Here is a 12,124-nt window from a genome sequence, read left to right as displayed (position 1 = left end):
AACTGTACTAGAAAGAAAATGTTATGAAAATAAGACATTACAACCATCTTCCCAGACCATAAGCACAGCCTCCAGGGAGGACGACGTCCTGGAGGCTGTGTGTGGGGCGCATGTTTTGAGGGCAGGGGGTAGGGGGTGGAGGGTGGGGGCCATACATCAGAAGGAATTAGAAAGACATGCCTGCTGGGAAGATAAATCTCTGTAAAAAGGGGGTTATCTCTTTAAATGCCTGTCAGATGGCCATGGGTTACCAAGAAAAAAAAAAAAAAAAGAGAGAGAGAATTAGCTCTCCTTTCATTTAACCCACAGTTTTCCTGCTGCAAATCTGGTGTGTAATTTCATTGACACACTATTGGGGAATACACCTTTGCTTCCGAAAGCTCACCCAAGGATGGCTTTAAAGTTAGGACAATGGACGGCCTAGGAGAAGAACGCACGGGAGGGCGAGGTCTGGTGGATGGTGATGGAGATGGTGCTGCTTCTCGGAGAACAGGGAGGAAGTTCTACCCCCAGAAGACTGGGGCGAGGAGGGGAGGTGGGGGCGTCTCACCTGGTCGAGAAGCATCACCGAGGATTTGATGATCTCCCTCCATTTCTGGAGCTCAGTGTCGTGGTACTTTTGCTGGGACTCTAAGAGCCGGGCCCATTCTGTCTGAGACTGGGGTAACCTGTGGGGTAGAAGAGGGGTACCCCAGCAGCCGGAGTTAGGAGCAGTGGACTGTCCTGAGCGCCCAGACCCCTAAAGGACAGAGAGCCACACCAGAGTGCTTCGTCCTTTGCTCACCATCCTGGCTCCTCTGTGCCTCAAATCAGAAGCAGACTAGACCTACAGGGGCAGTTTCCAGAGCTTGCTTATGGACTCATCCCAAAGGGTTATCCCCGGCCAAAGGCGCAGGCCAGTCCCAAGTAGGCTGGGAGGCAGGAGCCAGGACGCGGTACCAGACGGGCTGGAGGTGGAAGCCAGGGGAAGAGGCCAGGATTACCTTTCTTGGAGCCTCAGACCCTGCCAGGCAGTGAGAGTCTGGGTGGTGTATTCCAGCATCCAGAGTTTGTAGAAGAGCATCACGTTAAGGATGACCAGCAGCACCAGACTAGGAAGGAGACGGGGAGAGAGCAGGAGCAGTGAGGCGGGGTCTGAGAAAGCAGCCTCCCTCTCAGAGTCACGGAGGTCCCCCACCCCAGAGGTCGCTGTCCTCGCCCTCTGGGCCACCTGAAGCACTGCAGTGAGTGAATACGTGAGCCGGAGGGACACAGCGGGGGTGGGGAGGTGAGCAGCAGTCTAACCTGGGGGCTGGGACACGGCAGGAGAGCCATGGAGAGGTGTGTGGGGTGAAGGCATCAAAAAGGAGAGACACAGAGGTCACCCAGGAGCTGGGTGCCGGGGAAGGAGAGGTAAGATGGAGAGGAAAAGAGACGAGGAGGGGAAAGAAGCATCGTAGAGCCAGTACCTGAAACAGATCCTAATGGGAGCCAGAAGAAAAATGGGGAGGAGGCAGGTTAGAAAGAGACTGAGTGGGGAAGGGGAAGTTGCACTTAAATCAAGCCAGAGAGAAAGTGAGAGCCTGTGAGACGGAAACGCCAGAAGCAGGGACACCACGGGCGAGGACACCCAGCAAGGAAGGCGCAGGGGGAAGAACGGGAAATGGACTCCGAGCATTTCAAGGGTGATAAACGGAGATAAGGTTCCTCCTACTAACCCAAACCGCAGGGGATTCCCAGCTCTGTCCCCAGACGTTAGCACAACTGCCCTAGAGCTGCCGTCTCCTCCGGGCACCGGCCAGCCCTGCAGGGGTCACAAGGACCAGCTGAGGCTTCCCAGGGATGGGCCAGAAACAGTTGCAGACAGGGAGGTGGCAGGAGAGCCCCGGGGGCAATGGAGAGTCACCAAGGGGCTGTGGGATCCGCTTCTCTCAGCGCCAGGGGCCTAAAGATCATTTTATAGCAGAGGTTCATGGGCTGAAGAGAAGGCTCAGGGAAAGAGAGGATGCAGAGATGTGCGGAACTGGGCACAAATGCTAGCTCATCACTTAGAAGTCTCTTAACTTTTGATCCAGTTTCCCTGAAACCCAGTTCCCTCAACAGGACAAGTCCTACCCTGCTGGGGCAGTGGGGGGTGGGGGGGGGCTGGTTATGTGGAAGAAAGGCATGTACTGAGGCACCTGCACACAGGAGGACCTCCACAAGGGGAGGTCTTCTCATTAAAGGAGGAGGCACAGACGCACACGGAAAGAAGATGACAAAAACAGAAAGACAAAACAAATAGATGAAAAAAGACCAAGAAAGAAAGAAAATCTATACTATGCCTTTGACCTTTCAAAGTATGTGGTGTGTGTGTGGTGTGTGGTATGTGGTGTGTGCAGTGTGTGTTGTGTGTGGTGTGTCGTGTGTGGTGTGTGCAGTGTGTGGTATGTGTTGTGTGCGTTGTGCGTGGGACACTGTACTTGTCACCTGCGTTTCCCACACTACAGAAAGTAGTATTTCTTAAAGTGGCAGCTGCAAATGCCTGGGGCTACTCAGCTGTGTCCCTGGGGCCCTCTGAATTCTCCATGAGAACCTCTAAACCTTGCACTGAGTTTCAGCGGTAGCACCTTTAATCGTGCCAGTACTCCTGGACCACTGGAACGCACACCTCTTCAGTGTGCGCTGCAGTGTCAGCCCCCGCATTTGGACCTGTGTTTACAGTCCTGTCTGTGCTCAGTGACAGTCAAGGGACACCCCGGCCTGCGGTCCCTGGGAAGGCTTAGGGGTGGTCTAGACAGAGAAGAGGCAGGAGGGCTGGGTCACCACAAGGCAGGAGCATGGCAGCTGAGGCCCCTCAGACACAGGGCAACCTGCACTGTGCCAGAAGGTTCCACATGTGTGCTGGCAGCAGACCCACCGCCTCTCGTGCTGAACGACGAGGCCTGGTTACCCGAAACTAACAAAGTCCCGAAGTTAGTTAAAGCCACGCTACACGGTGTACTCAGGCGACCAGGCCTCCTCTCACGTCAAAACGCAGAGAGAGCTCAGCCGCAGAACTAACCCAAGGTTAGAGCTTTCTGTCCACCAAACCCAACGTCAGAGATTCGGTTTTAACAATGACATGAAACACATTAAAATGCTGCTGCTATGCATGAATTTTACTGGTTTTATAGTCATCTTTGTATTTCATTTTGTAAAAATATCTTGGCTTCTTATGCCACAGTCAGAAGACTTCCGCATGTATGCTCACACTGCATATTCAGGCAGGGGTAGCTCAGGAGCCCTCCTTGCGCCCCGCACAGGCCCCTCTCCCAAGAGGCCCCCAGGTCTGTCCTCAGCCCACGTTCTCTCGCACGCTCCATACTCTCCTCCGATGATGACCCCACTCCCACCGTGGCTTTGATGCTGCCGGCAATTCAACCAGCAGCTTCAGCATACACCTCTCTCCTCAGCTCCAGGTCCACACCAACAAGTGTCTGTCACTTCACTTGGACAACCTATGGCAACTCAGAGACATCTGGACCTGGCAGCATCTTCTCTGACAACTTTTCACTGAGGTCCAGATTTCCGTCAGTGACGCAGCCATTTATGGGCCTGCCAGTCAGTACGTCATCTTTCTTCCCTACATCACCCCGTGTAACGAGCCTTCACTTTCCAGGACCTCTCAGCCCCAGCCCCTCACCTCGGTCTGACAGCCACTCCTGCTGAGATCACCGCAGCTCGCTCCTGCTGGCCTCCTTGCCTCCAGTCCTTTCTTGTCTAGTCCCTGCACCATACCGCCTCCAGAGTGATTTTTTTAAAGTGCAGATCCAACCGTGTGATCCCAGGGCTTCCTTCTCTGTTTCCTGTGGGTAGAGCTGTGCCCCGGCTTCTGCCTTTCTGACAATGCTTTAGTGAAGGCGTGAAGGCATGGGGGTGGAGTCACAGAAGGAAGACGGAGCTACAGACAGTCCAGTGCTGGGTACCCACCTGGCAGAGCCAGCGTCTGGGCAGCTCCTGAGCCCCCACCCAGCTGTGCCCCATGTTGCCACAGCACATCCCATCCAGGAAGGGTCAGGGTGTCAGGCAGTGGCCTGAACCAAGAGGAGAAGCGTCTGCACTTAGCTGCCCTAGAGGCTCCTGCTCAGAAACGGTTCACAGAAGCCCTGAGAAGGCTCCGGCTTACACTTCCAACAGTGGTGTCCGCCCCGCTCGTACACCCTCATTTCTTGTAACAAACTGTCTCCCTAGCCTGGCAGCTCTCTGTGAAAGTTACTGAGCCCACAGTGTTACAGCAGTATGGCAATTACTATAAATTGCTTAAATTAAAATAAGCATACATGTTTCCTGGACTCTAGTCATTGATTTTGCCTGGCTACCCTACCAAAGTGTGGGCCCCATGCGTGCATGGTCCTGATGCCCGGCACAGAGCAGACACTCAGCATGTCTGTCACAAACATGAATGGGCTCCTAAAATGCTCTGTAGCGTCACTACATTAGCATGTACCCAGCGGTGCAGCAGTCGTGAATTTTCTGTCAGACCCATGTGAAATTGACTCCTGAAGGGCACGGGTGCTGTTCCACGCAGCATCTTCTGAATTCTGAAGTCCTAGCATAAAGTAAGTGCGAATAAAACAGAGAACAAGAAGCAAAGAGGGAAGGAATGACAGAGCAATTGATCTGGAGAGAGACTAGAGGACTAAGCAAAAAAAAAAAGAAACCAGGGCAACAGTGAGGATGCTCAAACGCCTGAGGAAGATGGGGAGGAGGCAGCGGGACAGACAGGGAGGTGCTGGGGGCAGGGGTCGGGGGGAGAGCCTGGAGTCCCTTACACACAGCTGATAACCAGCAGCAGCTTGGACACGCTCTGCAGGTGGAAACCGTTGGGGGTGTCCTCAGGGATATGCCGTGTCTGCGTGGAACCTGCGGGGAGAAGGAGAGGCCGTCACCGCCGTGGCACCCAAGTCCACCAACTGCTGACTTGACGCCGGTCGTGCACAGAACTGTTCGTGATGCTGTTGTGGCAACGATGTGATACGTGGGCCTGGCCCTCCCTCCGAAAGTACAAGGGGAGCTCCTTGAGGGCAAGGTCATGGCGGGGTTTGGGCAAGGTGGACATGAACGTCACTGAACACGGGAAATCACCGGACCTCTGTGGGTAAGACGTGCAGATGCCGGACACAGCGATCTGCAGCCGTGGAAGGGAAGCAGCCCTGGGCTAGGACTGGAGACGGCTGTCAGCTCTAGCTTTATCCAGAACAGGCCACAAGACGCTGAGCAAGTCATGGATCCCCTGAGTCAGTTCATTCACATGCAGAGTTAGTCAGGAGTCCCGTATGTAAAACACACAAATAACACAGCAGTGCTCTGCTCTGGCTGAAGCCGGGGAAGGTCGAGAAAGGCCGGCACCTCTTTCCTCTTCTGCCTCCTCTCCTGCCCCACCCAGCAATGATGAATGCCAGGGGAGGTGCAGAGCACAGTCTGAAAAACCCTGGATTAGCTGGGCTCTTGCTGCAAGTTTCCTCGCTTGAGCAAAGAATGAGGGTGTGAGCGGCTGGATGGGAAGAGGGAGACTCAGCGAGGGACCCGCTGCCTGGCCTCCTCGGACTCCCTGCCCTTTGTGTTACGGGGTCATCCCCAGGGTCTGAGCTTCAGCCTTCCCCTGGGGCATTTCCCAGGAACTTGGAGGTGGCATGCCTGAGCCTATGCAGTGGCCACCAGCTTGGGCAACACGGGGGCACAAACCCAAAGGCAACTCGCACTCAGCAGAGCACACAGAGGGGTTCGGCAGGGGCTGGGGAGCTTAAGGGCACGGGAAACAACAGCTCATCCAGAGCTCAGATTCAATGCATCACGAGCCTCACTGAATACACGGTCTACCCTTGGCCGCAAAATGAGTGCACACGTGTGTCCTCGGCAAGGCCCGCAGCTCCCCGCGAAGCCCTGAGCCGTGCCCCTCGCCCCCACCGGGCACACACCTGCCACGTGTTTGATCCTGTGGCCCACGTCTTCATCAGTGGGCGTGGTGACCGGGCTCATCACCTCCTCCAGGTGAGGCACCCGCAGGTGGGCGTGGGGGCGCTTCCTCCTCCGCACCGTCGGGGGCTTGCTGGTCTTCTCCTTGGGAGACTGTCTGTGCATCTCAGCCAGGTAGGTGCTCTCCGTTTTGGTCAGCTCACTCTCTGTCGGGGTCAAAAGGCCACATCAGAGGCCATCTGCCCATACCTCCGACCCAATACACCGACCTCCAGAAGCAACTCCGTCTCCTCCGAGCCGCACCCTCCCTAACGGGACCGTTTTCCCAGGCTGTACTCCAAGGTATGCCTGGGAGGGCGGGGTTCCCTCAGGGATGCCCAGGAGCCCTGGGAAATACTCCTGGGACCCAGCCCAGCCCAAAGCCCTCTTTCGGGTTGTTCAACAGTGTATACAGACAGAGGCTCACGTATGCATACTTGGGGCACATCCATTTCCCAGTGGATGCCTTCACAGACTACTGCCTCCTCGTAACAGAACTACCAACAGTGTGACTGGCTCTCAGGCTCATTTCTGGGGCCATGGATTCCCGCATGATAATGATCTCATGAAAGTTATAGTCAGAGTCTCTTGAAAATGCACATGTTCACATCCGTGCTGAACTTTGCATCCATTTCTGGGACAGACTCAAGGGTCCATTAAACCCCTTCACTGCCCCCATCTCTCCCGCCTGCCCCAGGCTTTCCCCTCCCCTGACCAGTGACAGCGGAACCGTTCACCCAGCGGCGGTGACTGAGCGCTCACCCAGGTGGCGGAAGTAGTCCTCCAGCCCGCTCCAGAAGTTCTTCTCGATGAACGTTTTCACCAGCCCCCAGGGCTGTTTCCGGTAGCGCAGCTCTGTGGAGACCCTGAGGAACAAGCCGGAAACAAGATCAGCCGTTTCCTGGGCAGACCTTCCTCTGCTGGCAAAAGGGAACTTCAAGTTTAAGGCTAAAGCAGCTCACTTAAGTGCTGCCCTTTACGAGCTCAAAAGCCCTTTCACATCCACGATGCCATCTGATCTCCCCGGCCATCCTGTGAGGTCAGTGAAGCTAGTGGATTTACCCTCATTTTATAGATGAGAAAACTGAGTTTTTGAATTTGTAAGCAGACCGAAGACTAACAAGAAGAGCTCTGACTCCAAGCCCAGAGTTCTTGAGCGATGCCACGTGGCCTCCTCCGACGAGGGCTCTAGGTGGTGCGGGCAGCCTGTGGCCACGGGGCCCTTCTCTCCTCCTCTGGGGCTCCACAGAGTCCACCTTTAAGAGCTTCATCAGCTACTGGCCTGGCTCCTGCCTCTCCACTCTCCCCAGGACCCCGCCGCTCCTGCTCCGTCCCCAGTACTCTCTCTGGTGGTGAGTCTCTCTGCTGCCCCATCTCCTGCCAGATCTGCTCCTGCCTCTCCTGCCGTTGGCTTTCATTGGTCACTAGGGGCGCGCACTAGGTTTAAGGCTGTCTTCTCTGCCCTCACCCCCTCCTGCTGGGGGACACCACCTCCAGCCACGGCCTGATGTGCGCGTGCCCGTGCCGACAGCCACCCCACCCACTGCCAAACAACTGCTTCCCGGGTGGAGGGTGGACATCTCCCTGTAAAGGTTCATCTGGGGTCAACCAGCTACCTCTGAGTGAGCTGGACAGAAAGGACGTCCAATCAGAAGGCCCTCCAAAGAAGCTGGAAGTGAGAAACACAGACGCTGTGGGGGAAGGATGGGGGGCAGGAGGGAGAGGAGAGAAGGGAGGGGAGGGAGGGGAGGAGGAAGAGACCGGGGGCGGGGGGAGTTGCTCAGAGAGCAGCAGAGAAACCAAGAAAACATTTTTAAAAGAAGCAGATGAGAAGATTCAGGCCCTTTTCGAGGTGTGGGTATTCAGATCTTCCTGAGTCTCCAGAGATCTGTCTGTAGCCTTCCACTAAACTCCTATTTTGTTTGAACAACATGAGAGAATTTCTGCTCTGTACAACCAGAAGAACTTGGTCTAAGATACTGGCATACGATCCGATTATTTTCAAATGGGTGTGTGTCTTGGCTTTTCAATCAGACCACAAGCTTCTTAAAATGTCAGGGTCCTTCCTCCCTTGAATGTACATCACAGTGCCCAGGGCAGGACTTTTTCCCCAAACAGCAACTAATTACTCATTCAATCAGCACCATCTGACTCTATGTGCGCAGGCTTGGTGCCGAGTGCTGGGGATGAAGTGGGGAGTGGAGTGGGGCTCCTCCCCGGGAGCTCGCCGCCATCCAGGAGACGGGCAGGAACTTGCAATACGCAGGGCATGGCAGAAACAGGACAGGCTTGCGTTTCTAAGACCTGGGTTTCAGCACTCTTGACCCCTGTTCAAAGGTACTTGACTGTATGACCCTCAGTTTTCTTATCTGAAAAATGAGGATAAATCCACCTCCTTGGATTATTCTAAAGGATCCAGTTTGTGTAGGTGAAGTAACTGCACAGTATTTTATAAACCGTAGACAATCAGTAAATAGCAGTGGTTATAAAACTCTTACCAGAAAGACACACAGAGGGGTAAAGAGAACACAAGATGGAGAGAAGAATGAACTGTCAGGATGGGGAGGTGGAGGGGGGTCTCAGAGCTTCAGAAAGAGGGTGGAGTGAAGAATGAGTCGGCAGCCAATACAGCCCACCTCCCCGCTCCTTCTCGGGAGCAAGTCCCCTTTCTCTAACTAAGGATCCCCAGGGGCACCGGGAACTCGCTCTGAGCCCGCTCGGGCCAGCAGACACGGCACCTGAGTCGACTCTTGTTCCGGGCCACGCGGGTGAGTGTGTAGCGGTTGATGGTGTAGAAGTAGTCGTGGTAGGGCACGTCGTGGGTGAGGACTTCGGCGTCGATCACGTAGCATTCACTCTCCTGGCTCGCCTTGTACATGGTCTGCGGGAGGAAAGGGCCGTCGGACAAAACAGAAGAGAAGCAAGACAGAGTGCCTCCTTCCCCAACCCCCTACCCCCAGCCCACCTGGGCTTCTGAACGGGGGACCCAGAACCATCGGAATGGCAGCACCTAAGCACATCAAATGCTACCGTTTCCAGGCTCAACAACACTTGCACCCAGAAACTTCCTAACATCTGTCCTTAGTCCGTCACAAACAGAGGCTCTTCTAGCCCGCTCTCACTGGCCTCTGCCCTCAGCTCACCTGTGTCTCCCTGACGGTGGCAGTTTTGGGAGCCAGAGGGTTGGTAAGGGTGATGGTATAAAGAATCACTCGGCTCTGGTTTCCGTTCTCTTCCTTCTTCCACGGATGGAAGATAATGTCTGGGGGGAGAGAGGAGCCCTGGCATGAGGGAGGGAAAGAGGTATGCTGTCCCCACATCTGAATGTCCCCTCTTGACTGTCCTGATGGCTGCCTGGCCCCCAAAAGGAAGCCAATGGGAGCCTGAGGGCCGGGGAAGGAGGGTGAAAGGAGGGGGCGTCAAAGCAGAAAGAGGCTCTTTGTAGCATTGCCGAAATCCTCCAGAGTGCCGATTGTTCTGGGGCTGGGGCAGGAGGTCTCGGGGCCACCCACAGGGGTGCTGGCAACACTGGAGTTACTGTGATGAGGGCCCAGGATCCTTGGGAACAAGTCCTCTCCTCCAAGGCCTGACCTCCCGATGCCCTCAGCATGCCCCTCCTCCTGGCAGAGGGGAGCACTGATGCCTGAGTGCCCCTCCGGACTCGGATCTGGACTTGGAGCAGCTCTGCAAGTCCCCGTGGTATGGCAGAGCAGGGGAAGGGGAAGAGACCGCAGCACAGAGGTGTAAGGCATCAACGTCGAGAGCCCAGGGCCTGAATCCCGGCTCGGCCCCCTCTTAGCTGCATGGCCTTGGGCGTGTGACAAGGGTCCGAGTTCCAGGTCCTCACTGGTATCCTGTGGGCCATAATACTCGCACACAGGGCGGATGGAGGGCTAGACGGGATGGTGTAATGTGCTCGATATGCAGTGGGTGCCTACAAGGATGTGGTACCTGCTATTCTCCACTAGACCGTGAGCCTGTGGCATCCCATTCGCCAGTGAGCCTTTGGGGCCCAGGGCCTGGGGCCCAGTCAAGTGGACAGCTGCAGTTTCAGGGGGATGGGGGGAGAAGCTGGCAGGGCCCTGGGGAGCTCCGGCACTGCATGCGGCCAGAAAGGGGGTGCCCTGGGCCATCAGATGGCCTGGAAAAGGAGGGTGCTTGGGAAGAGAGGGAAGAAGAGTGGATGGGGGAGGCACCAGCCCCAGGAGGGACGGACCTGAGAATCGCCGCTGCTCCATGAAGTCCCGCTGGAAGGGCGAGTCAGTGAAAAGGAGGTCATAGAGCTTGTCCACGCTGAAGTTGAAGACTTCGTTCACGTACTGCCGGCCACTCAGGTCCTCGTAGAAGGCCTGGACCTCCCCTGCACACCGAGGAGGCGGCAGACGGTGAAGGTGAGGGATGGGTGACCCCGGGGGCACCCCCAGGGCACTATGTCTCCACGGCTCACGTGGGAACGGCCACCAAGGCTCCAGGGAGGCCGGGATCAGGGTAGCGGGGCCCTGGCTGCTGCCATCTGTGACCTTGCATGGATCCGCCCCCTTCCTCGGCTGGCACGCACACTGCTGACTCTAGTTGGCACCCTATTCACTCACCCTTTACAAAAAGCCTGGAGAATGTGCAGTTTGCCTTTATACTTTCAAACCTTCCTAATTAAGGTGATCTGATCTCAGACTAAAATCTAAATAAATGACACTTACTGATATTGCCTAAACCCAGAGGATCAGGTACCAAGAGTCTAGAGTTAAAGCATAACTGACAGCAAATGTCACTGCGACCTGCGGCACACGTATGTCCACAGGACACTGATTAATCTGCTCACATAGAAGCTTCTGTGGCTGGGCTGGTCTGCAGGGCCGCGATCGCCAACTGCGTGAGGCCTGCCCTCCTTCCACAGGGCAGCCTATTCCCCCCATGATTTCGATCGCTTTAATTCTCTGAAGTTTCTCTCAGCTACAGGAGAAAGTTTCTGAGAACATGGGTGAGTTGCTAAAACCCCAGCGTCCCTCCAGAGCCTTCGGCATGCTCCGTCCCTCAGTACTGCACCTGCAGGGGCTGGTATCTGGCCTCAAGCAGGATGGGACATTTCTGGCATCGCTGTGACCCTGAGAATGCCAGGGAGGAACTCGGAAGCATCCTGGAGGGTCAGTGCCCGTGACTGTGCAGGATCGGGACTGCGGGGCACAGCTGGGGGCAGGGGATACAGCACCCTGGTTATCACGCAGTGCCCACCTGTGCGGTCTTTTGCGCTGACCCTGCTCCCTAGACGGAAGTGGGGAGACCAACCAAAGGTGAGAAAACCACAACAGGTGACTCACAGGAGAGACTGTCCACAGATGCCTGCATATCCTACCACCAATTCCATGGAGGTAAACCATCAACCAAACTCACGAACACTGAGAATCTGGCCTCCCTCCCTGGAATGTGAGAAACAGCATGTTCCCGAGGGGGAACCTAGAAGCCAGCCCTATGCAGGAGGGAAGGAACAAGCTACCCACTCAGAAATCTTAGCGGGAAGGGCAAAGTCTGTCTGACCCCGAATCAGATCAGGTCCACAAGCCCCATGAGGGAGTCACCAAAGCAAGTTTCTACTAAAATCCAACTATTTCCAGGGGCAGCTGACTGGCACCTTCCTCTACACATAAACACTGTGAGGACAGAGCTGCAAGGCAAGCCGCTGCCAACAGGGGCACATGTCGTGACAAGACTGAATGGCAGGACAAAGCTTTATCTGCCAAGCAAAGAAAGACACATATGAAACGACCAGGATGCTACAGTGAGTACCTGAAAAAGGCTAGTAACACTAATAGCAAGTCTACCTTTTTTTAAGAAAGCCTGTTCCCCATCCACCCTTCCACCCAGAACCCAGACTGACTCCAGTCTCCATGCGGGGACATCAAAACGTCTGGAGAGAGGAAGGGCCACTCTGCCCCACCGCCACCTGCCCACCTTCATCGTGGGTGTCGGAAGAGTCACTGAGCTCGGTGGGAATGTCCTCGTTGTCATTGAAGTCCAGCGACGGGGAGGTCACGGGCGCGATGATCTCGATCTTCTCCCCAATGATGCTGTCGATGGCGAGCTCCTTCTCCAGGGACCCGTCGCCCTCCAGCACCTCCTCCTCCAGGGGCAGCCCGTCAAACTGGGGTGGGGACAGAGCTGTCAGCCTGATCCA

General features: G+C 55.6%; 1 protein-coding gene across 9 annotated transcripts in view; it reads right to left on the bottom strand.

The window, feature by feature from the left end:
* Positions 1-12,124, bottom strand: part of GRAMD1B (GRAM domain containing 1B) — a 151,803-nt gene that overhangs the window by 2,383 nt on the left and 137,296 nt on the right. For all 9 annotated transcript variants that reach the window (XM_045504516.2, XM_010967224.3, XM_074357062.1 and 6 more), the window contains 9 exons: positions 11,902-12,091; positions 10,172-10,315; positions 9,099-9,217; positions 8,694-8,836; positions 6,718-6,821; positions 5,919-6,122; positions 4,773-4,863; positions 984-1,091; positions 551-668 (listed from right to left, as the gene is read on the bottom strand). In XM_045504516.2, coding sequence (XP_045360472.2) covers positions 551-668; positions 984-1,091; positions 4,773-4,863; positions 5,919-6,122; positions 6,718-6,821; positions 8,694-8,836; positions 9,099-9,217; positions 10,172-10,315; positions 11,902-12,091 — 1,221 coding nt within the window. The remainder of the gene's footprint in view (positions 1-550; positions 669-983; positions 1,092-4,772; positions 4,864-5,918; positions 6,123-6,717; positions 6,822-8,693; positions 8,837-9,098; positions 9,218-10,171; positions 10,316-11,901; positions 12,092-12,124) is intronic.

Source organism: Camelus bactrianus, chromosome 33 (assembly GCF_048773025.1).
Source record: "Camelus bactrianus isolate YW-2024 breed Bactrian camel chromosome 33, ASM4877302v1, whole genome shotgun sequence".
NCBI lineage: Eukaryota > Metazoa > Chordata > Mammalia > Artiodactyla > Camelidae > Camelus > Camelus bactrianus.
The sequence above is the reverse complement of the archived record's forward strand: the minus strand, read 5'-3'. Positions and strand labels throughout refer to the sequence as shown.